This window comes from Pseudoliparis swirei, chromosome 5 (assembly GCF_029220125.1).
Source record: "Pseudoliparis swirei isolate HS2019 ecotype Mariana Trench chromosome 5, NWPU_hadal_v1, whole genome shotgun sequence".
Taxonomy (NCBI): Eukaryota; Metazoa; Chordata; class Actinopteri; order Perciformes; family Liparidae; genus Pseudoliparis; species Pseudoliparis swirei.
Window position 1 is genome coordinate 21,245,052 of NC_079392.1, and position 23,417 is coordinate 21,268,468.

The 23,417-nt window shown below is 45.1% G+C and overlaps 1 protein-coding gene across 1 annotated transcript in view; it reads right to left on the reverse strand.

Moving 5' to 3' along the window:
- Positions 1-20,562, reverse strand: part of elavl4 (ELAV like neuron-specific RNA binding protein 4) — a 68,342-nt gene extending 47,780 nt beyond the window's left edge. The window contains exon 1 of the mRNA XM_056414753.1: positions 20,501-20,562. Within this exon, the coding sequence (XP_056270728.1) occupies positions 20,501-20,548 (48 nt within the window). The 5' untranslated portion in view covers positions 20,549-20,562. The remainder of the gene's footprint in view (positions 1-20,500) is intronic.
- Positions 20,563-23,417: the final 2,855 nt, after the last annotated feature.

The window sequence follows — 23,417 nt, forward strand, 5'->3', positions numbered from 1 at the left end:
GGCCATAATGTGTCTATTACCATCCACAATGGTGCCATTTTGTAGCATGTTCAGTTGCATGTTCAATCTATAATTCATCCGGCTACAGAAATGTATCAATGTTTAATATGTTAGAGGCGGTGAGGACTGTCGAAAGCGTGACCTTGATACGTCCTTTAAACATCACACTGCAACAGCGCTGGGCCCAGTTAAGCTGGCAGCACACACACACACACACAGACAGACAGACAGACAGACAGACACACACACACACGCGCGGTTCTGCCTGCTGATGCTTTCCGATGCTTTCTGTTCTCTTTTTTTCCTGGGATGCAAAATGCAGATGAGACGAGTCAGCCGCTCATGCATCATCGCGGGAGGAACTGCCACTCAAATCCAAACATCTGTATGAAAACCAAAACAAACACGGTACAGTGGAGGATGAGAGAAATGTAAGGAGGAAGGATAGGGAGAGAGAGAGAGAGAGAGAGGATCGAGAAGGATGAGCGGTAAAGTAGCTAGAAAGCCAGTGTTCCTCTCCCCGGCTGTACCTTTGACTGAACAAAGAGCTGTATACACATGGATACCTCTTTCCTCCCACTGTATTTTCCATCGGGATATTTATTCTGAAAAGCAGCGATGCACAACAAGGGCTCGGTCCTGTGTTTGCTCGTGGGCTAAGGCGCTAACACTCCCCAGCTGCCAAAGGAATTAGGTCTAGTATTTGAGAACGCTGCTCCCCTCACAGCAGAATGCCATGCCTCTCGGATTTCTATCTTTTTTTTTTTTTTTTTTTAAAGGAGGGAAAATAGACACATTTTAAATAAATGAAGGAAATCGCTGTGGAAGCCTATTAAATTTTCAACGGGACCGTTTTGTGAGTCTTCATGTGTGTTTAGGCTTCACACAAAAGGAATATTTAAAAACCAAAGCGTGCTAATTGGGACAGAGATGGTTACAGCAGCTTCTTAGTCAAACAGGCTTGTGGCTCATTAACTGCTTCCATCTAGCTTTTGTTTCAATGAAAATGGAAAAGACATTTAAAGACAATATGATATTTATGCAATATTCATATAGCCACTTTACCACTAAAATACTGAGACTGCATAATGCACAGATACGTTCTTATAGTGTCTTATCAAATCTTTACTTTTTAATAGCAGCTCTATATTTAACCACAAGTCGACCACCATAATTAATTAAGAATGGAGTTCATCATTGTAGTGACATGCAGTATATACATATTTATAATCAAATCAGTATTCTTAAACTTGAGTATTACTAATTTAATTCTGCAGGTGTTTGATTATAGCATTCATTTATAGTTTAAATACTATATTGGATTTGTGTGTGTTTACTTAATGAGTTGAGTTTCATATTGTGTGAAGTATGAATTCACAAGAGAACAACGAGCAAAAAGTGTCTGTAAAGTTTTGCAGGAGTTCCACATTTGCACTCGGAGAGACACGAGTCTGAACTAAATGTCTTCAACGTGTATCTCCCCCGTCTGGAACGTGTAAAGGGACATACAACACACATTTTCCGGTTCCTACTTTACGTGTTTTAATAATAAAAAATTCAAACACAACCTTCTCATACTGTCTTAATATACTTTGATTTAACCTCTATCTGATACGCTCCTGTCTCTTTAAGCCCTCCCTCCCCTAAAACCCCAGTCTGCTCTGATTGGCTTGCAAGAAAATGATGGCGCGTGGGTGAGAGATACTCTCACACACACACACACACACACGCTCACACACTCGCACACACTCACACACGTACTGTATGTATGTCTTCCCACATGCATGTTAATTAACAAGACCATTTTACCATTCTGTAGTTAATTACTGTGAACGTTTTTTATGTAAAAAAAGCATTAATAGCAGCACAACTACGACCATACACATAAAACACAAAGTGTCACAATGTATATTTCTAGATTTTAAGTATATTTCATGAAAGTCATTTAAAGACATTCTTACATTACATGCCGTGAAACAAACAGCAAGTCAACCCACAACATGTATTTTTCCCCTCCATCAAAAGGGATGGTGTTCTTTCTGCTGCTCAGTAAAACACACATCAAAAAACTATCAAATTAGCCATTAAACCATTTTGAAAACTCTTTCTACAGGCACACAAGCACACTGGCCCCGAGAGAACAGCATGAAGGGAGTAACAACTAGATGCTCAGATTCAGTTATTCTCAACAGAGCACACGTCTGGGTGGTCTGTCTCCGTTTGTTCATCCCGAGAGGCGTCAAATGGTGAAGGAATTAAAGTATTTGGAGCAGTTTGTTTAACGGGAGCTAAATGTTATAAGATTAACGTAAGTGAGAAACAAGGAGAAAAGAGCAACTTAGTGTCAGGTTTAGCTTAGATTCCTCTGTCATACCACCACTAAGAATGTGCTTTTCTACTAGAATCATTTAAGACTGTGTCCGTCTGCGTACGCGATGACAATAGTAGTAATAAAGTAATATTCTAAAGGGGGAATGTTTGAGCAGGGAAACACAGGAGGGGAGATTAAGAGCCAATTGTTCCTCCTCCTCGTCTCTCTCTCTCGGACTCTATTTGCCTGGCGTTTAATAAGGCTCTTGTCATTCTGCACCTGGACACACGTCAGCCCCCCCCCCCTGATACATACACACTCACACACTCACTCACTCACTCACAGAACCGATAACACAGACGTCCAAAACACATCACAGGCCATCACGCAATCTAACTGATAAAGTAGCATTTATTTATTGTCCTGTTGCTTTCAATTTTCAATTTCTGAGCTCATCGTCCATCATTGCCCGCGTGAATCATCTTCATCGCCCCACAGGCCTATCATCAGCCCAGGAATGCACATCCGAGCACCTGTCCTTATCTTATGTTTCTCTAATCTCCAATTACATGTAAATCAGTAAGCACACACTCGGTCGGTGCACTGTAGCTAATAAATTCCTCACACACCCCTCATTAGCATTGATGTGTAACCTTGGAGCTCATGGTGTTCTGCCTGAGGGTCTTAGAGCCACTGTATCTTTGGATGTATCTTTGCGTGTGTGTGTGTGTGTGTGAGTGTGAGAGAGAAAGAGAAATGATGGCCCGTCCCCCACTGGTTCCCATCAGGAGGTTTTATGGTGCAATCTCATACAGAATGTAATGCCTCCATTACTGATGGACTTTCTTTCCCCTCCTATCAGTTTCTTTTCATTCTCCCTTTGTGTCCATTCCCTCCATCCTCTCTACACAACAATACTAGCCCAATCTTTATATATATATATATATCTACATATACGGTATAAACAATAAACTTCCCCTGTGTTCACGCCCCGTCTCCTCACATGGTCAGTCGTGTGTTCCTTTCGGGGCCCTCCATCCCTTCCCCCACACACACACACACTGCTAGTGGTGAGTATGAGGGGAACGGCGGCATGGCGGCTAGCGTCACCAGCCGAGTCACCAAACAGGGGAGTCGGCTTCCTTTCAATTAGCATTTTGATTGCATCCGATGGGAAGAAGCCATCACGCAAACAACCAAACGTTTACTTGCCGAACAAACGAATCACGGCCACTGTTCTTCTCCCGCAAACACAAGCGCGCGGGAGTCGGTCCGCTGTGTGGATGGTGAGGTGTTGAAAAACAGATGGATGCATTGAGAATGCCAAATAATTGTGTTGACTCTGTAGTGGTGGCGCAGTATGGGCAATTAAACTACACGTTGTCTTATATGGCTGAAAACGGCGAAAGGGAGAAAAAAATGACAGCTAGTTTTGTTGGTCAACCTCTCTTGGATGTGATGGACGAATGGATGAATGGATTCAGAGTGAAAGTCTCGTTCACCAGATTACTCAGAGGCTTCTTATGATTTCTCTCACGTCGACACTCGCACAGTTAAACAGACAACTGAGCAAACGCAGTCATAGTCGCACACCCTCGCACAAGCGATGGGTTTAAAACTTAGAGCGTGCACAGCGTGACGATCGATTGCAACCCCGTCGTGCGTGTAACTCCAGCACACCGACTCCATCTTTCTCCGGCGCCGGCACAACTTATGGGCAAACGCAAACTCGCACTGTGCACACGAGCGGCGTGACGGATAACACGCCCGCACGTACAATCAAGGAGGACTACTTTGCATACGTGAATATCCACTAAAGTCCAGTTCCCCCACCATCTCACAGAACATTCACCATCGATAACGTGCGTTCCATCTCTGCTGCAGTACTATACGCAGGTATATAGCTCAGAGTGGTGCAAAGGCAGGGAAAGGGGGGGGGGGGGGACACCTACAGCCCTGGCTTCAACATAAAATGGGTGCTGTTCCCTGATTCAACCTGTCCCTCCCTCCGCTCCCCATCCCTGCTTACCTCTACTCCTGCCTCCACACCTCTTCTATTAGCATGATATCTGTCTCCGTTCCTCCATCTGTCTCCCTCCGCTTCTCATCCTGCCCCCCCCCCCCCCCCCCTTGCTGTATGCCCTGTTCCCCGCGTGTGAAGGAACTTACCATGCGGCACAACAGATAGTTTTATAGTATCGCTGCATTTTGCCTGTGCTGTAAGAGTACCACACTCACACAAACGCACACACACACACACACACACACACACACACACACACTGACTGTGGGTGATAGTATTTCTACAACCTGCTCTAGCCACTGTAGGCTGCCCGAAATGAAACAACGGTTAACAATGTACAGCGTGGTGTAGTGGCAGGCTGCCTGGAGCCGTCTTCCTTACCATCTTAAACCCATTCCACTCCATTTGGGAGAAAGCCGGCTGTGGTCTCTCTCTCTCTCTTCTCTCTCTCTCTCTCTCTCCTCAGCAAAGACTCCCTATACTCTTTCTTGCTATCTCCCTGTCTTAATCTCTTCTTAGGCTGTCTCCTAATTTTCCTCACTCCGCCTCGCCTCCAGTTTCGGCTCGAGTCTTAGCGGCGAGCGGGGAGCAAGCATCGCCTTCTTCCGCTGATGCTGATGCTGAGAGGAGAACGGTGTGTGCCTGGATGAGAGAGTGCTGGGCTGCAGCAAGGCTCCCCTCCTTCCTTCCCTCCCTCCCTCCCTCCCTCCTCCTCACAGCCACCCGCCCAGTCGCCTGCTCCGCTGGAAGGTCAGAGCCCGCCCCCGCCCCCTCGCTACCATACCCTTCCCCTCCCAGCTCTCTTTCAGTCTGTGATTGGCTCCGTGGCTTGTCTGTCAGCCCCCGGTCTCACCTCCCCCTCCCCCCAGCGTTGCCACCTTCGCTCTCCCGCTGGCTGCGAGCCCTCGCCGGCACACGCCAGCCTCAGCCCGGCTTGGCAGAGAAAAGGCTTTTCTGAATCCCGGCAAAGCAATCAATCGCTGCTGAGGTCTGTGCTCGAGTGAGCCGGGCCGCGCGGAGCACAGCTCTGGGGGAGTGAGTCCAGCCTCGGGCACTCTGGTAGGCCTAATAGGATGCCTGCGCAGCACTGTGTATATAAATTAGCTATTACTGGGTGCATGTTAAAAGCCCCTGTAGGCCTACATGCACACGAGTGTGTGTGTGTGTGTGTGTGTGTGTGTGTGTGTGTGTGTGTGTGTGTGTGTGTGTGTGAGTGCAGCCTCACCTCCTCTCCTCTTTCCCTTGTATACACACTCACAGAACCGACCACAGCCTGTTTTCTTACGAGGAATTATTTGTAAAAAATTGTAAATCCGAGTATTCAGTAAATACTACAAATGCTGCTACCTCGTTCAAAAATTAAAAGCAACAGAATTTGACAATTTTTTTTAAACAATAAGTTACATTGTTGGTGTTTATATAAGGTATGAGAATGGATTAACACACACACAGACGCGTGTGCAGTCGGCACGCGCGCGCGCACACGTGCCTAGTAAAGGTGTAGCCTAAAAAGACGATTTGCGCTCCTCTTTTTTAACAAATCGATACATGATCCATACATGATCGATACAGCGTGTAGTGTGCGCCAAACAAACCTGCACGGCGCTACCTGCTGCGGCACCTGATGGCGCGGACAGGTTGCGATGGAGGAGCTGTCGCCTCCTCTACAAGATCTACTCACCATGACCATCCTCGTGTCAGTTGCGCTGCTTGCTACGGACGGTAACGGAGCTCTCGGCGAATGAACCGGAGGTGCCGGTGGAGCCTCAAACTAAAACAGAGCGAACGCGTGGGTGTGGAAGACCGGCAGCCCTGTCCCGTGCAAGGAGGGGGAGGGGGGGGAAACACTCGCGAAAGAAGTAACCCCAAAAGACACACACACACACGCACACAACCAACGCGCCGGGATAAGAGAGTCCACTCCAAGGGAAGAGATTGAGAGAAAACAATCCCTGTACCTAAAAAGCCATATGGAATGGCCAGTCACTTCGCGCGCGCTCTCCCATTGGCTGGGGGAGGTGCCGACGGGGCGGGGCGCTAGAGGATGCGAGCGAAAGGAGGCATGGCTCGTGTGGTCCTCCGAGCATCATGCCAAAGCAGTTCGGGCGACCTCGTGTTCATGAGTGCACATAACTAAAACTAAAACATAACTAAAAGATAATAACAACAACAGAACGTTGTTTTGTGCCCGCCTCCGTCTCTGTCATCTCTATGCCATGTTGCACAGAAAACAGGTTGCATTGTATCTGAATCTGGATTGTTGCTGCAGGGTTTAATCCCTGTCTTTAGACATGGGTCTTGCTTCTGAGCCACGGTTCCCGAAGTCACACCACCCACAAATTCTGATTCCTAAAAGCAGTTGCCCCTCCTTAACATGTTGCTAACTGTGCCACATATGGAGCGACGCCCAAAACATTGGCTCTATTGTCATTATACACCATTGAATCAGATGATATCATCAAATTACTCCCCATTACCCTGCAAGTATTACAAGTTAAAACAGTTTGTATAATATATACATTTCTAAAATAATATGCCCAAACTGCCACAGGTTGATTTTGTCCTGCTGGCACCTATCACTGGCAGACAAGAAGAGGGAGCTCTTGCTTCCTTTAACAGTTACCTGGCAGGCATATGTTTACCCCAACACACACACACACACACACACACACACACATACACACACACACACACACATGCACACACACATGCCCTGGGATTGCTCATATGTTCGCCCACACCATGCTCCATAAGCACACATCAGCATATTCATGTCACACACACACACACACACACACTCCCACACACACACACACACACACACACAAATGAATCCCATCCAGGCACCTTGTGCTGTGAATAAACATGTGGCCGCTTTGTAACAAATTGCTCTTTCACTGGCAATTTCTTCAAGTTGCCAGACAAGAGATCAAAACATCATTACTTCCCCAACACACACTGTTTTTTTTGTGTCCAACATCACAATAAGAGGCAGACAGTGGGCCAATGCTTATTCACATGCTGGTTTGTTTCAATTATAGCATTCAGCTGCAGGACTAAATGAAAGTGGACAGCTATAAAGCCCCGGAGAGATTTCTCTGTCCCAACCACCTCAAGACCTGTCCCTACTTAGGATCACGCTTTATTTAGATGGTCCACAGGCAACTTAGTGATTAGAATGTGTCACTCAAAGGTTTTACACAACACCGTAACATTTATTTAAATATATATTTTCCGACTATTTGTACCGGTTAATGTCCTTGCATCTGTGTTCTGAAAATAATTTTTTTGCCGAAGCTGTTTTATAATGAAAAATGTTTCAATTTGAATCATGTTAAGATTAGATTAGATATTCATATATTAGTCCAAAAGCAGTGACATTAAATATTATTAAATACTTATATATATATATATAAATATCTTCAAATTGCTTTTGGACTCAAAGTGAAAGCATGTATAGCCTACTTTTCAAGTAATTGATCTTAAAAGCTTTTAGAAAATGAAGAGTAGTAAGACTGGCATAGTCCTATTAAATCCATATTTTGCAATTTACCAGACCAAAGCTGACTTTCAGTAAGTGCCTCGACTTAAGAATAATTAAATTATTGGGTGTCACAATCAAATCTGAGTTTCTATTGGCCCAAAGCTAACGTGGGTGGGAGTAATGGAACCCAATTAGCTTGTTTTATGGCCTCCATCTGTAGCTATTCACTTTTTAATGATAAAGCATAAATGTATTATTTATCGCAAATTATTTCACGAATCCTCTGACTGACTGCCACAGACCCCTTGGGGGTCCCTGGACCACACTTTGAGAACCCCTACCCTAAAGACCCCGCTATGCAAACACAATCCACTGTAAAGCCACATTGTGGACAGAGCATGATAAACGATGCAGCATGTACCACGTACTGTCTGTACTCCGTATGCGTATTCACACAAATAGGAATTCAGAAATTCAACCACACACTCGAGTAGCGACACAAATTAGCTCGCAAATGAGCACACTAAAAGAATAATGTTCGGAGAGGAAAACCCAGAAGAGGACTATGACGGTTAGGAATGATCAGGCCAGTTCTGGCAGACAAAAAGGGAGAGGTGAACGAGAGCTCCCCAGTCTCTCCACTTCACCTCTGACCTCTCCACCTGTCTCGTTAGCTAGAGCGAGCTAGCTAGCATAGCAGAACCATGTGCCTCACATACTAATGACAATCCTTACTACGCCTTCAATTATGCCTGAGCAGGACTGAGGTACGCACAATCACACACACACACAGACACACACACGCACAACACTGGCTATTGTTTCTGATAGAATAGAATATGCTGGCACTTGCAGTCTGAATATTTGTACCGCTCATACTGTATATGAGACAACAGAGGAAGAGTAATGTTGAATGAAACACAAAGAAAACGGATACAAATAGAAGTGCACCTTTGTCGGATTTCCTTTGTTATATGCCTCCGTATCTTTTCCACCAAAGAGCAGAAAGACGCAACATTTTGCAGCTGAACAGGCAACAAACACACAGTTTCCTGTCCATCTTTTATCTGACCTTTTGAATTAAATAAAGGCTTTGGATTGGACTGGGGGGGAAACCAATCTTTCTCCACCTCACTGCCTTTAATATTCTCCTCTCAACCATGTTTTTATTATTATATATTTTTGAAATCACTCCTTTAAAGAAGGGAAAGTCAGATCCTTGGCAATGACCGACTCACAAATCACATCTCGGTCTTTGTATGCAGGTAACGTTAAACTGTTTGGAGGCAGTAAGTTGTGGGGTGAAAATAGAGGGCGATACAGTGTTTTGAGGTTGTTTTCTCTCTCTCTCTCTCTCTCTCTCTGTAATATGATCCAAATAACCTTTTCTCTAAATGAGAATGTGTTTTGAACGAGAAAATAGTCTCTCGCAGTTGACTTGCTTGGCTTGTCGTTTCACTAAATTGCTCCACAGGACCATGATTTTTTATAAAGCAATGAAAGGGACTGCCCCTGCTCAGTAAATTAGCTGTAAACACATTCCGCTCTTCAGAGTGTGTTGTGTTGTGGAGTGTGTGCGTTTCTCTGTGTGTATGATACACAGGCTAATACCAAAGATGGAACCGTGTCGCTGCCATGTCCTAGTTAAGGGTACACACCGTGCAATATAATATTGTTTTTGGACAGATGGAGGGAGTGGTAGAGATATCAAGGGCATCCATGCTGAGATGCTTTACAGTCTGGATGTTAGAGATGCTGCACTGTCGCTTATTAATCTCGGAGAATTGTCCGTTCCGTTCTTAGATTTTTAGTCTGTGAATAAAACGCATAAAACTGAATAAATGCAAAAATGTCAAAGAAGTAATTTAGGGTAATGACTAAAAAACACGACGGTTTCTTAATGACTTTGCACAAAAAAAGTGCAAAGCGTTGATTGGATGTATTATTTGGCCTTTTAGATGATGACTGATGCTAAACCCTTTTTGGGGGAGTCAAATTATATTTCGTTCCTCTTGTAAAGTTCTGAAAGTTAAAAAGCTTTTGTGGCTTTAAACCAGCAGGGTCGGCCCTTCTTGTCAGCAATGAGAAGCCCCATCTCACTGATTGGCCCTGGCTCACATCCATTAACACACAACGAAATCCATACACGCACAAACAAACAAGTGCACGTGCATGCAAACGTGCGACAAATCATGACATTTTGTTTTCACGGAGTGTGTGTGTGTCACAGTTTGACAGCCTGAATGCCGAGTAACCGGAGCTTTACGGGCCGGACCCCACAAAGTGTGCTTCGGCCGCCGCTTCCTGCCCGCTAATTATGAAAGCAGAGAGCTGGCTAATTGTCATGAACTCCTCCTGCTATGCTTCTCCACCCTAAACCCCTCCTAGTCACAGACCTTAATGGATTAATGCAGGCTGGCGTTGTACTCTTACTCTCCCTTACTCATTCTGGTTCTCTTGAATAAACTCCGGATGCTAGATCTCTGCCACGCCCTGAAAAAAAAGTCTGTTTAGGTTGAATCTTTAGGATTGATATTGGTGGCGTGTATTTGGCATGTGTACTGTACACACACACAATGTACGCAGCCAGCACGTAGTATTCTGATAACAAGTGTGAAAGCGCAGCCAAACAACACACAGTAAAGCAGGTTTGAATATGCAGCGTGCAGACGGTGATAATTGTGTGTGCTTTCGGTTTGATTCCAACTGTCAGACGCGGTTTCAACACCTGCTTTGTGTTTCACTCCGATTAAGAACAGTTCTATTTAAAGTGGGAGGAGTGAAGATGCCGGCGGAGGTGTTACCTCAAAGTGCTGGAAGAAAATACCTTGATAATCAACAAGAGAAGGGAAGCTTGTGTTTCGCAGCAAACCTGTTCTTCGGTTGAGAGGAAATTAAAGCGACCGAGGACACGCGACGGAAAACACCCTCTGCACCCGAATCATCCCTGTTGAAAACACTGAAAACATGTTTTAATCGGGCTTCGGAGAGGAATGCGATGCTTATCAGGTCCGGTTGATTTCCCTTTCAAATGTCACAGAAGTCTATGCAGTAAAACAGCCTAATACATCTAATAGCCCAGAGCCCACTCCTCAGTATGCTGCTGCTTACTTAGGCTCTTTTTGATTCACCCTTGAAAGATACATTTCGTTGCTCTATTGAAGTTCTGGCAGTAGCATCTTGCTGTGCTACTCAGACTGATGATCGCCTCTTTCCTGGCAGGTGTCCACCCTCTGCCGGTAACAATCAACAAATGAGACTCACAGCCTTCAACTTGCCGTCTCCCTGCCCAGCGACAAAGTCGGCATCGCCGAATACCAGACAGCTATTAACACGATGCGGCTGTATCCGGTCAACAATGGGCGCTTTGGATTCAGCTGACTTTTGTTGTCTGCTTTCAGTGTCGAGACCAAGGGCTTCAGTTCCATGAATCAATGGCGCACACGGCGTGGATACTGATTTTCAGGTAATTTCATGGTCAGAGGCGCACAGTGCACCTGCATCGCTGTCGCACGTTCAATCAAATCAACTCTTTTCTTTCTACTCGAAAAAGCAGGGCACTCTGTGCCATGTCGCGCCGACACTTTACTAACAGAGGGCAGCAGTTGGGAGAACTTCTGCCACAAAGGATCCTCCAAAGAGGAAAGTGATGTTCTTAAGCGGGAGGAGCAAAATCACCACGTTACCTCATGTGAACTACAGAGAGCAGATTAGGGTAAATTATCCGGGGAGGACAGTCAATTCACAGCCGGTGACTGAAATGCTAAATGAGAGCAGATGAGAAGAAAAGTCTGCGTGCACTGAAAGAGAATCCCAGTCTTCCCGGTCAAATACTTGCCAACAAAGAGCCTCGAAGGCATTTAAAGAGCACACACCATTGCCGACAATGATAACGTGATCCGACTTGCTGTTACAAACAAAGACATCAAACATTTCTCTCACATTTTAATTTCAAATCATATCCTGACCTGACTGTGAGTATGCCGTATGGAGTTTGTGGGGAAATTTCTGTCTGTTTTCTTAAAAGTTACGTCTAATTATGCTAATCATCTAAAACTTCTAATCCTAAATTATGCTAATTTGTTCATTGAGACATCCGGCAAATACAAATGTTAAGATCATGACTGACAATGCAATGTTAAATACTGAGTTACAGCTGAATGCTTTGAGTTCAGCGCTCCTGGTGTTGATTGAGTAAAAAGTAAACCTAAAAAAAAAAAGGTGCTCATCTTTCGGGTTAAAAACTAAATCCAACTTGGCCTTGCCGGTGTAAGGATGTGTGAATCCAGGCACGTATGGGGAAGTGGATCCCCTATATTAACGACACGTATACTGGTATAATGTAACTATTCTAGTTGAAGCTTTTCCTCCTCCATCCTCTTCCCTCTGTGTCAGTGGGCATGAGACACAGTCAGCTTAACCCCTGCCTGTGTCACTCCCTGGTAGAAACTCCTCAGATCAGAAATGAATTCTTCATGCTGATCCCGGAACACAAGGCTGCGCTGCATTGTCACAGCCACTTTCTTCCACTTTAACTCAAAGCTGTTTGGTATGGCGGGAGCTTTGCAGACTGCAGAGATGTGACAGGGGGCTGTTTGAAAGCTGGATTCTCCGTCTTCATGTGTGGAATAGGGAGTGAACGCTTCTTCAATCGCTGCGTAAAGTCTGCTCTTTTGTAGATTTAATTCAGAATGACGCTCCGTCACACATTAAAATAAAAACTATCTTTTTCTTTTTCTTTTAATGGAAGAGATCATGGTGGGTCTTTGAGGTTTCATCCCAACACACACGAGAGCAGGTTTGTGGAGGGGCCCAGGGAGGCGTAGCTATGCATTGGCGGTTGAGTCTGGCATGTGCTCTGACACTACCAGTGTATTCTCAACAGGACTCTGGTGGATTAGTGTCCATTTGGACAACAGAGTGGTCCGCAGCTTGGGGTGACATTCAACTTTAGCAGGCCGGCAGCTCACACGCTGACCATGAAGTTTAGTCTTGTTCTTTATTGTCAGTGACGTGTTGTAAATGTAAAGCCACGCGCATGTTCTATCTGAGTCTTACAAATGGATCTAATGACTGAGAAAGCGAAACCTGCTCTGTTTCCGGTGGTTACGCTGTCCTCCAGTCTAATCCGTATGACTCTGTGTGTGTGTGTGTGTGTGTGTGTGAATTGAAGCCGGGGCCACGCTGCAGTGTGGTGGGTCAGTGGATCCGGGGGTATATTGCCGGGCTTCAGGGCTAAGGGGACGGCAGCGCGCTTTACGTTTGATCTCGGTCGGGGTACATCCAACGCTCACAGGGCGGCGGCTGTGGTCCATCTGGTGGAGGCTTTAATCACAACTCCCTCCTCATTACCCAAACACACAAACACACACACTACACAAGCACAAAGCTTCCCACTTGACATTCTTTAGACGGCTGCTCACTTTCAGACCTTTTTTTTAATCTCCATTACTTATTACCTTCGCATTGAAAATGCAGAAGGTTATGTTTTTATCGCCGTGTATTTATTTATTTGTATGCGTGTTATTCGCATAACACAAAAAGTATTAAACCGAATCGCATGAAATTCGGTGGGATGATTGGTTATTATCCGGGGACCATTTGATTAGATTTTGGGATCAATCGGGTCAAAGGTCAAGGTCATGAAAAGGTCAACATCTTCTTTTTACCATAGCACGGTCAATTTGTATCCAATTGGCATGCAACAAATGCCAAAATGTTCATAATTCAATGCCCAATCTTGTGAAATGCGAAGGTATGCGCTCTACCGAGTGCCCATTCTAGTTTTAGTCCAGTATCTCACTGCAGAACCGAGTCCTGCTTTCTCCTTTCTCCCAGAATCTCCGACTCAGACCTCAGGTGGAAAAATGAGAATCACTGACACCCCCCCCCCCCCCCCCCGAGGATCTGTAGTGACGTTTTAAAACCTAATCAACATTCTCACACTATCTCATCTCCATAAATGGCCGCACTACTGTAATGCTTTTGATAAGGAATAACCTTTTAGAGACGTATCCAGAGTCCTTCACAGGGATGGCCTTCGGTACTGTGGACCAAAACACGCCCATGACGCACAGATCCAGCTCTCCAAATGTCACTTCATGCTCAACCGCCCTTTCTCATGCTCGAAGAAAGGCAATTGGGCAACGTAAAACAAGAAAAGCTCCAGCGGGCTTCGGTTTGAATGCCTACATGCTCGGAGACGTGTGTCACTTATTTTGTGTTGTTGACACATTTAGCTGATTGAAGAGAAAGAAACTCAGTTGCAACAACTCTAGAAATGATTTCCCATTATATCAATAAAAACATTGTTTTCAGAAGGTATACATCATATACTGAGTAAATGTTATTTATAGTGTTACAGGAATTTTAGCCAAGAAAATAGATCCACGTGATAATATAAAGACAGAAGTAAATATATCTTTATTTACCGAATCCGTACTTCTGTACATCACATAACAGTCACTAAATCAGAGCTCAAGGCAGACTAAGTTGAACAGTTTAAACTGGACTGCTGCTCTTGGATTATATTTATTATTAAAGGAAGTAAAGGCTCAGCAGATAATAATGATGCTGCGTTTAGGAATCTCGTTCAGCCTCCCCTTAGACGAGATTAATTAAAGTATTATGATGAATTTCCAATATCATATCTTAATTTAGCTTGCTCTTCATGAACAGTTAATCACCTGAAAATCAATTCGGAAAACTACTATATTTCCTGTGCATTTAGTACATACAAGCCCCCGACGACCAGGCCCCTCCCGATGGGCGCCTGCAACCGGAGCGGTCACTCCACCTCGGCACTAATGCAAGTAAGTAACCCATACATCATTTATTCATGGTGACAGCGGATACTTTGCCTCATCCCCGGCAATTAGCAAATCGATGAAAACGCATTGGCTTTGAAGCTATCAATTCTGAGAGGACAAAAAACAAAAAGAGAGAAAACGCTTTGTTCATCAACATGCCCGGATCCCAGAAGCAGACAATCATTCAGGTATCTGCAGCGTTTTGTCAGCTCAGCATCAACAGGCGCTGAGCTGAAAATAATAATGCACATTTCCTCACATCACTGCTCTTAAAATGAGTCCTCACCCACAAAAATAGGTGTCTGTTCCATAGGCAATTCAATTTGGGGTCTTTAAAGGGCATCTATCTTTTGTGAAAAGACGATTTAATGCTCTTTTTTTTCTTTTCGTCAGGAGATTTTCTTTGCATTGTGAATATGTGGCCATTGTGAAAGAGATTATCGCAGGTCAGTGAAGGTCTTGCACCGGCTAATACCTCTTTTGTCAATGTTTATAAGGCTGACATATCTGCAGTACGTTCTGATATCACTGTCTGTTTCATAATTAATTCAGAAAATTTGCATGATCCAATATGCACCTCGGGCTGCGTCGTGTCGACCTAAAATTACATTCGATTTAGCCGTAGACCTCTGAATTTTGAATTCACTGTCAAGCAGTTAACTGAGGCATCTTTTTCAGTTTTTCCGTAATAATCGGTAATGTGTTTGCAAATAACAAAAATGCGAAGAACTCACCAGATTTGAAAAAACACAATATTGCTTTCTCTCCAGCCTTGTCTGTTTCATTATTCTCTCTCTATTTCTCCTCTTAAGCCGAATGAAATAACTGCAACTGGTTGTGAAAACATTGTCCACGAGAGGAAACAAATTTGTCTCTGAAATTAAATGCTTTTCCTCTAAAAGGGCAAAAGAGCAGCCCTGGGATTTTTTGGGGAATTAAAGAGGATGAATGAACAGCAAGAAGTGAGATTATTTTGGTTTATTCAATTTATTGAACTGTGCAGATGTAGCGGCTGATTTGACGTAAATCCCCAGCACTATGGATATATAATCCACAGCTACATAAACTGTGACAATTATGTGTGCGTGCATTGTTTAGTGTTTGAGGTTCTCATGATTGTGCTTTCTATTTTTTCGATTGTAATTTATTTATTACATATCTCATCGGAGACTGTGACGTAAAGAAAACTGAATTTTGTCTTTTAATAATAACAGATAATAATTGAAAACATTAGCCTGTTTATTTTAATCAGAAAACTTGGTCCAAATCTTCTACCTCAGTGTTGCACTCCATAAAAATCCCCAAAACACCCGCTGAGAAACCCTGGGCCCTGCCACGGCCGTTTTGTTGTGGAAATTACAGGTTATTACATGCAGGTCAAAGGGCCCGGACAGAAAGGTGACCTTGGGTCGGACGTGGACGCTAGTGTTGCTGCAGCAGCACTCGGTTGTTAGACTATTGTTTATGGATCACTTCCACATCGCAAGTCTGTTTGATGTCTTTTTCAGAAACACGATAATGTGTGAATGAATACAAACTGAATGTGTGAATTGTGTGGATATTAAGGCTAGGGTTTGCAAAACTCAGAGAGAGACGGAGACAGTGAGGAGAAAGAGAGAAAGAGTTCACTTTACAGTGTGTGCGTGTGTGTGTGTGTGTGTGTGCGTGTGTGTGCGCGTGAGCCTGCAGACACCTGCTCCATTCTGCAGTTATGGCTCCCAGTGGGAGACAGACTCAGCTGCTGATCTCTAGGCCCTCCCTGCAGTACTGGTGGCAAGCACACACACACACACACACACGCACACACGCATGCACGCACACACACACTCTTGTGTCTCTCAGCCTTTCTGTGTTCTCCGTAACTGACGCACCAAATGTGCTCATACCAAGTGCAGACATGATATGATATGTAGACAGACACACACACACACGCACACACACATACACACAAAGCTGCGCAGTCTTTGTTCGTATGAGGTCCTACGACATTGTGCGCTCATAATCTGCTGCGGTCTCCTATATGCTATAGGGAGGATGTGACTGAACAGCATGTCTTCGTTTCCATCACCCGAAGCTAAAACGCTTGAACACAGCGGCGCATCAAACTTCCATATTCCGTGCTGCTGCTGGGTATGCAGTCAAAAAGGGAGACGGATAACATTATATAAATGACATATTTGGCCTTTTCTCGTTTGCGCTTTTCAATCCCTATACGATTTAGACATTCACGTTAAAACATAATCCAGCAACCACACTGGATGTAGTCGGTCCCCCATTAATCAACCACCCTTGTACTTGTGGCACTATTGTGCTGTGTTTTGCACATATCTCCATCCCTCTGTTCCTCTCAATACGAGCCCCTCCCCCACCTCCCGCCCTCTGTGGCGTCGCTCCGTCTGCTGCACCTGTTTGTGCCTCGCTGACGGCAGGATCGTGGAGCATAAATGAACTAATTTCCTGCATAGCGAGAACAAGGAAAGGGGAGCGGCAGATGGAAGGAGCTAATCATTGTTATGAAATAGAGATGACCTCTAACTATCTCCTGGCTGCTAATGTGCCGTAGCCGCACACGTTTGCCAGCTCCTGTGCCATGGCACCCCCTGGCTCCCCACCCCCCCTTCCTCCTCCTCCTTTTGCCTGTTTGTTGTTGTGGTGATGATGATGGGGAGGATGATGAAGCTCTTGTAATGCAACGCCTCTTTTCTTTTCTTTTTTCACGGCGAAAAAAGAGGAGATTGGAGTTGTCAAACAAAATCTGGTGTCACGTGGAGAACGGCAGCTGCCTGCAGTTGGTAATCAGTGGAGCTTTCTACAAATTAACAGCATTCAGCTCTGAAGCACGGCGCACTGCAGGTTTTTAGCTGTGGGCTTTTGAAAATTAGATCTCAGGAACTGAAATATGCACTAATTTGCAATTCAGCTTTTGCTCACATGTTCTTTTTTAGCTCCACCCGCTTTGTGGAAGGTGACATGGTCATGGTCATCCTAATGTGGTAAATGATACTGCGGATGCTCATTTTCAGCAGAAGACTATCCGTCTAAATTTCATTCATTGGTACACTTTGAGTGATGGAGGACAAAACCATTTAGCTATTTATAAATGTGTCTAAGGCACTCATTTAAAGCAGTGGTGCAAACCGTAGCGTCTTAACTTTGAACGATAACGTTGCAAAACACAGTGACGTACTGACTCCATTTTTATATACGACGCAATGTTGGGCTGCCGGGATAGAATCGTACTTCCGCTTGACCGGGGTAAGACACGCGATGATGCTTTTGAGGCTTCACACACCAAAGCCACCAGAATCTTCCAGCACATTTATCTAATGTATGCAAATGATCTTTCTGTGCTTAATGAAGGCATCATTAATCACCATAACGATGGTCTTTTTTAACCAGGGTAATCACCCGCGCGTGCGCCCACACACACACACACACACACACACACACACACACACACACACACACACACATAAAAGCATATGCGCTTGCAGAATCACTCCCTCCCTCCCTCCCTCGCCCGCCCACACACACCCACACACACACACACCCTTTCAAACACACACACACACATCACATACACACACACATGCATCATGACCTGCAACACATTGATGACAAATGCACAGAATTCCAACATAGACAATTTGACCTCATAGTCGCCCGTGAACTATCTCGGCTTAGTTCCTTTAAACTGTAAATCCAATATTATTTACAACTGGAAATGGCCGGTGAAGCAATCGCCTCAAATTCAGTTTCTCCGCCCCAACACAATGGTGATAAGATGCATACAAATAAGTAAACGAGTCAATCATATTTATAGAATAAATTCAGCTATTTAGTTCCCCTGGTTTTCAACATGGACCCCGTGGTCCAGCAGCTTTACGCAAACAGCAGATACCACTGGTGTGAGTTCCTTCGTGTGCTGTCTAACCACAACAAAAACACTGGGCCGACGTTGTTGAACTCGTGCAAGAACTCAAAGTGAGTGAAAAAAACGAAAAGAAAAAAACCCCCACATCTTTGAAGCCCAAACTCCTCACGGAAAACACATTTCACCTCTTATCCTCGCCGTGCATTTGCATACAGTTGACGGAACCCCCCGGGTACAGTCAGCAGCATGACAGTGGGTTATGAAGGCTTCCGTGAGGCTCTGGGGTGTGGATCTGAGCCAGTTTGAAGGGGAGCCGAACCAATGAAGAGCCCACAGCGGATTAGACACCCACAGCTTCATGTCGCTTTAATGCGGCGAGTCAGGGATTTTCTTACAACGCCTTTGCCTAAACGCTCACGGTTTTCTCGTGCCCCTCTTTCTCTCTCGTTCCCTTCCTCTGGAAGCCCTATTTTCTCTGTAAAAAGCAGAGTAATGTTGTCTCCGGTGCAACACACCCCATCCGTCTACCGCGATCCTGCCTCCTTTGCTCGTGTGACTGGTGTCCGATGTTAACCGGAGTTGCATCGGATTGATGGTTATGATCCCGTGTCATTCGAAATCTGTCGTCTCACACACAACCGCACAACTCCTCAGGGTGTTCGGAAAAATAACCTTCTCTTTTCACAGATGTAAAAAAAAATGGTAGAATTGCAGCTGTATTGATGGAGCCCGTTAATCAATTTACTGTGAAAGATTCGCCATCAAATATAAAATAAATGAAATTCAAACACTGCCAGTACGCTAACCCAAATTCACAAAATACAACAAACGTACAAATATATTACCCACACAAACACACACTCGCACCTCAAATTCCCCTGATGACAGGCAGAGGCTAAAAACAGAGTAGGCGTCCGTAATTGAACAAACATACCAATGTAAATATTTACTAATGCTATCCATTGGGGATACAGGGCAAATCCCACAATTGATTTGCTCTCTTTCCGCCCCTTTGCTCTTTTCTTCGCAGACGCACACAAAACAACACGCCAAATTCACACACACACACACACATACACACACACACCGACTAGCACTCTTCTCGCTTTGTTTCCTCGGTATTCTGCTCGCCCGCGATCATCAAAGAGATGGAGATATATTAGTCTGTCTATCCTCTTACCAGGGGTGACCTGTAGCCCATCTGGGCTGGCGATGACAGGAGATCCCTGGGAAATAGCGGCGAGTGCGTCTCGGGGACGGAGCCCACGCCACTGGCTGCTAGTCCCGAGAGCTGCCCGTACCTCGCCATCATCTTGAGATGCTGCTCACAGAACACACACACTCATACACAGACACAGGAGGAGAGGGGAGGAGAGAGAGAGAGAGGAGAGAAGAGAGAGAGAGAGGGAAGGGGTGTGAGGGAAGGGAAGGAGAACAGATAACAGCAGGTAGGAAGGACAGAGAGAATGGTAAAGGACAGAAGAGGGAGTGGGGAGGGAGGGGGCGGGGGGACATGTAGAGAGAGGAGGTAGAGGAGGATTACAGAACACGTTGCTCTCACACAAATGCATGTGTAAACACACACACACACACTCACACACACTTTCAGATGTACTGTACGTGCACATGAAGGGACGTTTCCAATTTTAACCCCAGGTGGGCAATCTCACAAGCAAGCCCATGTTGGAAAGGCTTGATAGCTGCCTTGGTTTTGTTACAATAGAGGGACATAAAGTCTGGCTCAATTATTATTACAAGCCAGGTTGAATGTGAGAAGCGTAGCAGCCCCCTTTCTCCATGCCGAATATAGAACTGGGGGAAATATATAATAAACAGCTGCTGTTATCAATCATCCCCTCTGTCTCCTGACGATGAGCATACAGAAATGTACAGACACGCACACGCACGGACATACAATAAAACACATGACGGAATGGCCGGCAGCAGACACGCACAGGTGAAGTGTGGAGGAAGAAGCAAATCCCCCAAAAATCTTTACCTCATTGCTCAACAAAGCGGCGTTGAGGGTTCGGCTTATTTCGAACATGTTCAGGTTTTGTGCGTTTTTTGTCGTTGTTGTTCTGTCCGTTTATTTTCAGATTATCTTCAGTTCTTTGCTCCCCGTTTTTCTTCTCTACGGCTGGGAGTCAGTCCCGGGAAACAACAACAACAAAAACAAAAAAAGAAGAAAGAAAGAAAGAAAAAATTGGGAAAAAAGAGGGGTGGATAAAAAAAAAAAGAAGAAAAGAATCCTCTTTTAATTTTCTGATTTTTGGAGTTGTGATTTTTTCAGTGCTCTGATTTTCTCTTTCTCCCCCGTCTGCTAGTGCACCTCTCTGCAGGCTGTGGCTGTCGTGTCCAGAGTCTCCACACACACGTCTGAGGAGTCGATATGCTGTTTCCTTTTCTTTTTTTCTCTTTAAAAAATCTCCCCAGAGTCAGCACATTAAAACAGGCAGTCAGGCGGTCGGTGGGTCGGGTTGGCGGGCTGGCTGGCTCCCTTATCTGTCCCCCGCACACTGGCTCACACAATACGCTCCGATCCTCACACTGCTCGCTAGCAGATTAGCCTGTCCCAAAACATAGCACTTAGTTTAAACTCCCCTCCTTTTTGCTCTCTCTCTCTCTCCCTCTCCCTCTCTCTCTCTGGCTCGCTCCTTGCTCTCCCTCCCTCTCTTACTCCATCTTTCTCTGGATCTCTCTCCCTCTCTCTCTCTCTCTCTCTCCTCCTATTGCTCACGCACTGATGCAGCTACAGTTCACTGTGCTTCCACAAGGTGGGAAGACTGTTCTAGCAACAGCGACACCATCGCAGCCACATCCCTTCCTCTCCGTGCCACTCCTATCTTTGAGATTTTCCTCTCTTCTATCCTTTTCTGTGTGCGTCTATAGAACACGGGTATAAACAGTGACGGCGCGCTCTGACCATATCGGAGAGGATAAGCGGATTGGTGAAGGACTAAAAATGTTCAGTCCTGTTTTCTAATTATGGCTCTTACAAAAACAGGTTGTGGATTCAAGTTTGGAAAAGAACGATTAAAGTAATCGATTCATTTAGCACTACCTTGTCAGGTGTTTCTTTTTGTTGGTAAAAGGTACCTCTCAGTAATGGGGCAGCAGAGGAAAAAAGTGAGGGCTGGGCTGATGTGAGCATCAAGGTCAGGTGGTTGTCCTTTTCCTCAGCAGGGTGTGGCCCAGAGATGACGAAGCAGCTAGTCACAGGCATGGCAGGAGATCCCAACTACGGAACAAGTAAACAAAGGGGAAAAAGGATGAGGGAGACGTGATCCAAGGGTGTGATTCACCACACTGTTTGGTATTCGGCAATAACACCTGAGAGTGTACGACTCACAGTGGACTGAGTGTATATGTAAGTCGAAATGTACATGGAATTGAAGCCCATGGATAAAATGTTTTATGAAAATGACACTGGAGTGGTGGTGATTGTAACCGCCCTCATCTTCACCAACGCTCGTCTTAGTGGTGTCTTCCTCGTAGCAAAGGATTTATTCCTCGTGCTTTGAATGTGCTTTTTGCCATCTTGGATCAGAGCAGGGAGAGCGGCCATTTAATAGCAGCCTATTGACACTGAACCATCTGTTTAGGTGGACACCGTCCAGCATAGCGGAGAGGAAGGGAGGGAGAGAAAGGAACGGAGAGACGGAGGAAGCGACGGATTAAAGAGAGGGTGACGGTTAATGGATGAGAGAGAGGGAGTAAACGGCAAGGTCCGCAACAAAGCAGAGGAAGTGTCGGCAAACTGTTTTAATGGGTGTTTACCTGAAGCAGGATATGGACAAATATGGAGGGAGACTCACACGTGTCGAGGATGTGGCATGTAAGAGTGTTTGCATGTTTTTAATTAGCACATTTTCATCAGCAGCAGGATGTTCGTTTAGCTGTGTTGGCTTCAATTCCACTTGTTTTCGCCCTTCCCTCAGAAAAGGGCTGCTAGCCACATCTCTGTTCTGTAAAGCCCGCAGTCTCTGGGGAAGGCTGGTCCGGCAGAGCCTGGGGAATCATCCAGAGTGAGGGTTGATTCCTCAGTCAGCTGCCTCTCAAGCCTGCCTCTCTGACCAAGCCTCACTCCCCTGAGCCCCCTGATTGCTGTCACCATAGTGATTCTCTGTGTCCTACCGGCTGGTCTCTGCACCCCCCCGAAAAGACCCCACCCCCCCCTTTCTCTTACAACCACCCGCCTCCAACTTGCTGCCCCTTGTGCCCTGTGTTTTGATTTTTGCATGACTTCCTCCCTCATTGAAGATGGACTTTGTGTGGAAGTCCTATAGCTGGCCACAGTAAAAGGGTTTCCCTGTACTTGCTGGAATACAAATACACAAACATAGATTTGACCCACACACACAAACACACAGAGAGAGAGAGAGAGAGAGCTTCAGGCTGGAAACATAAACAAGATTTCTTTTCTTTCCTTCAGTTGTGGTACTGAGCTACAAGCACTGACTTATTTGATCATTTCACAGTTTAGAAGAAAAAGTATATTTCTGAAAGAATGAAAAGCAAAGCGTAAAAATACCTTTGCTGTGCCAAAGCTCCTGTTTCCCCGAGGGGTTCCCGCCTGGATTGTGAGATGTGTCCTCCAGTTGCTCGCCACCCACGCTTAAAATAGCCACAGTTTCTTAAAGTATTAAATCATGAGAGGGATGTCTACATGTGAAGCACATTCGTATGTTCAGAAATCATAAACAGTCAAACATGTTTTGATAAGCATATAGAAATACACTCTCCTGAGAGATAATTAAAATCTGAGAGACCACGGTGTGGACTGCACTTCTCTTTCATGTTCTCTTGTTTTCAAGAGATGGATGTGTTCATTAAATCATTGTTGCACTTTGCAGAAATCATGACAAAAGAAACCACATATTGTATGCATGCAGAGTGTTACTTTGGCAGGAGGG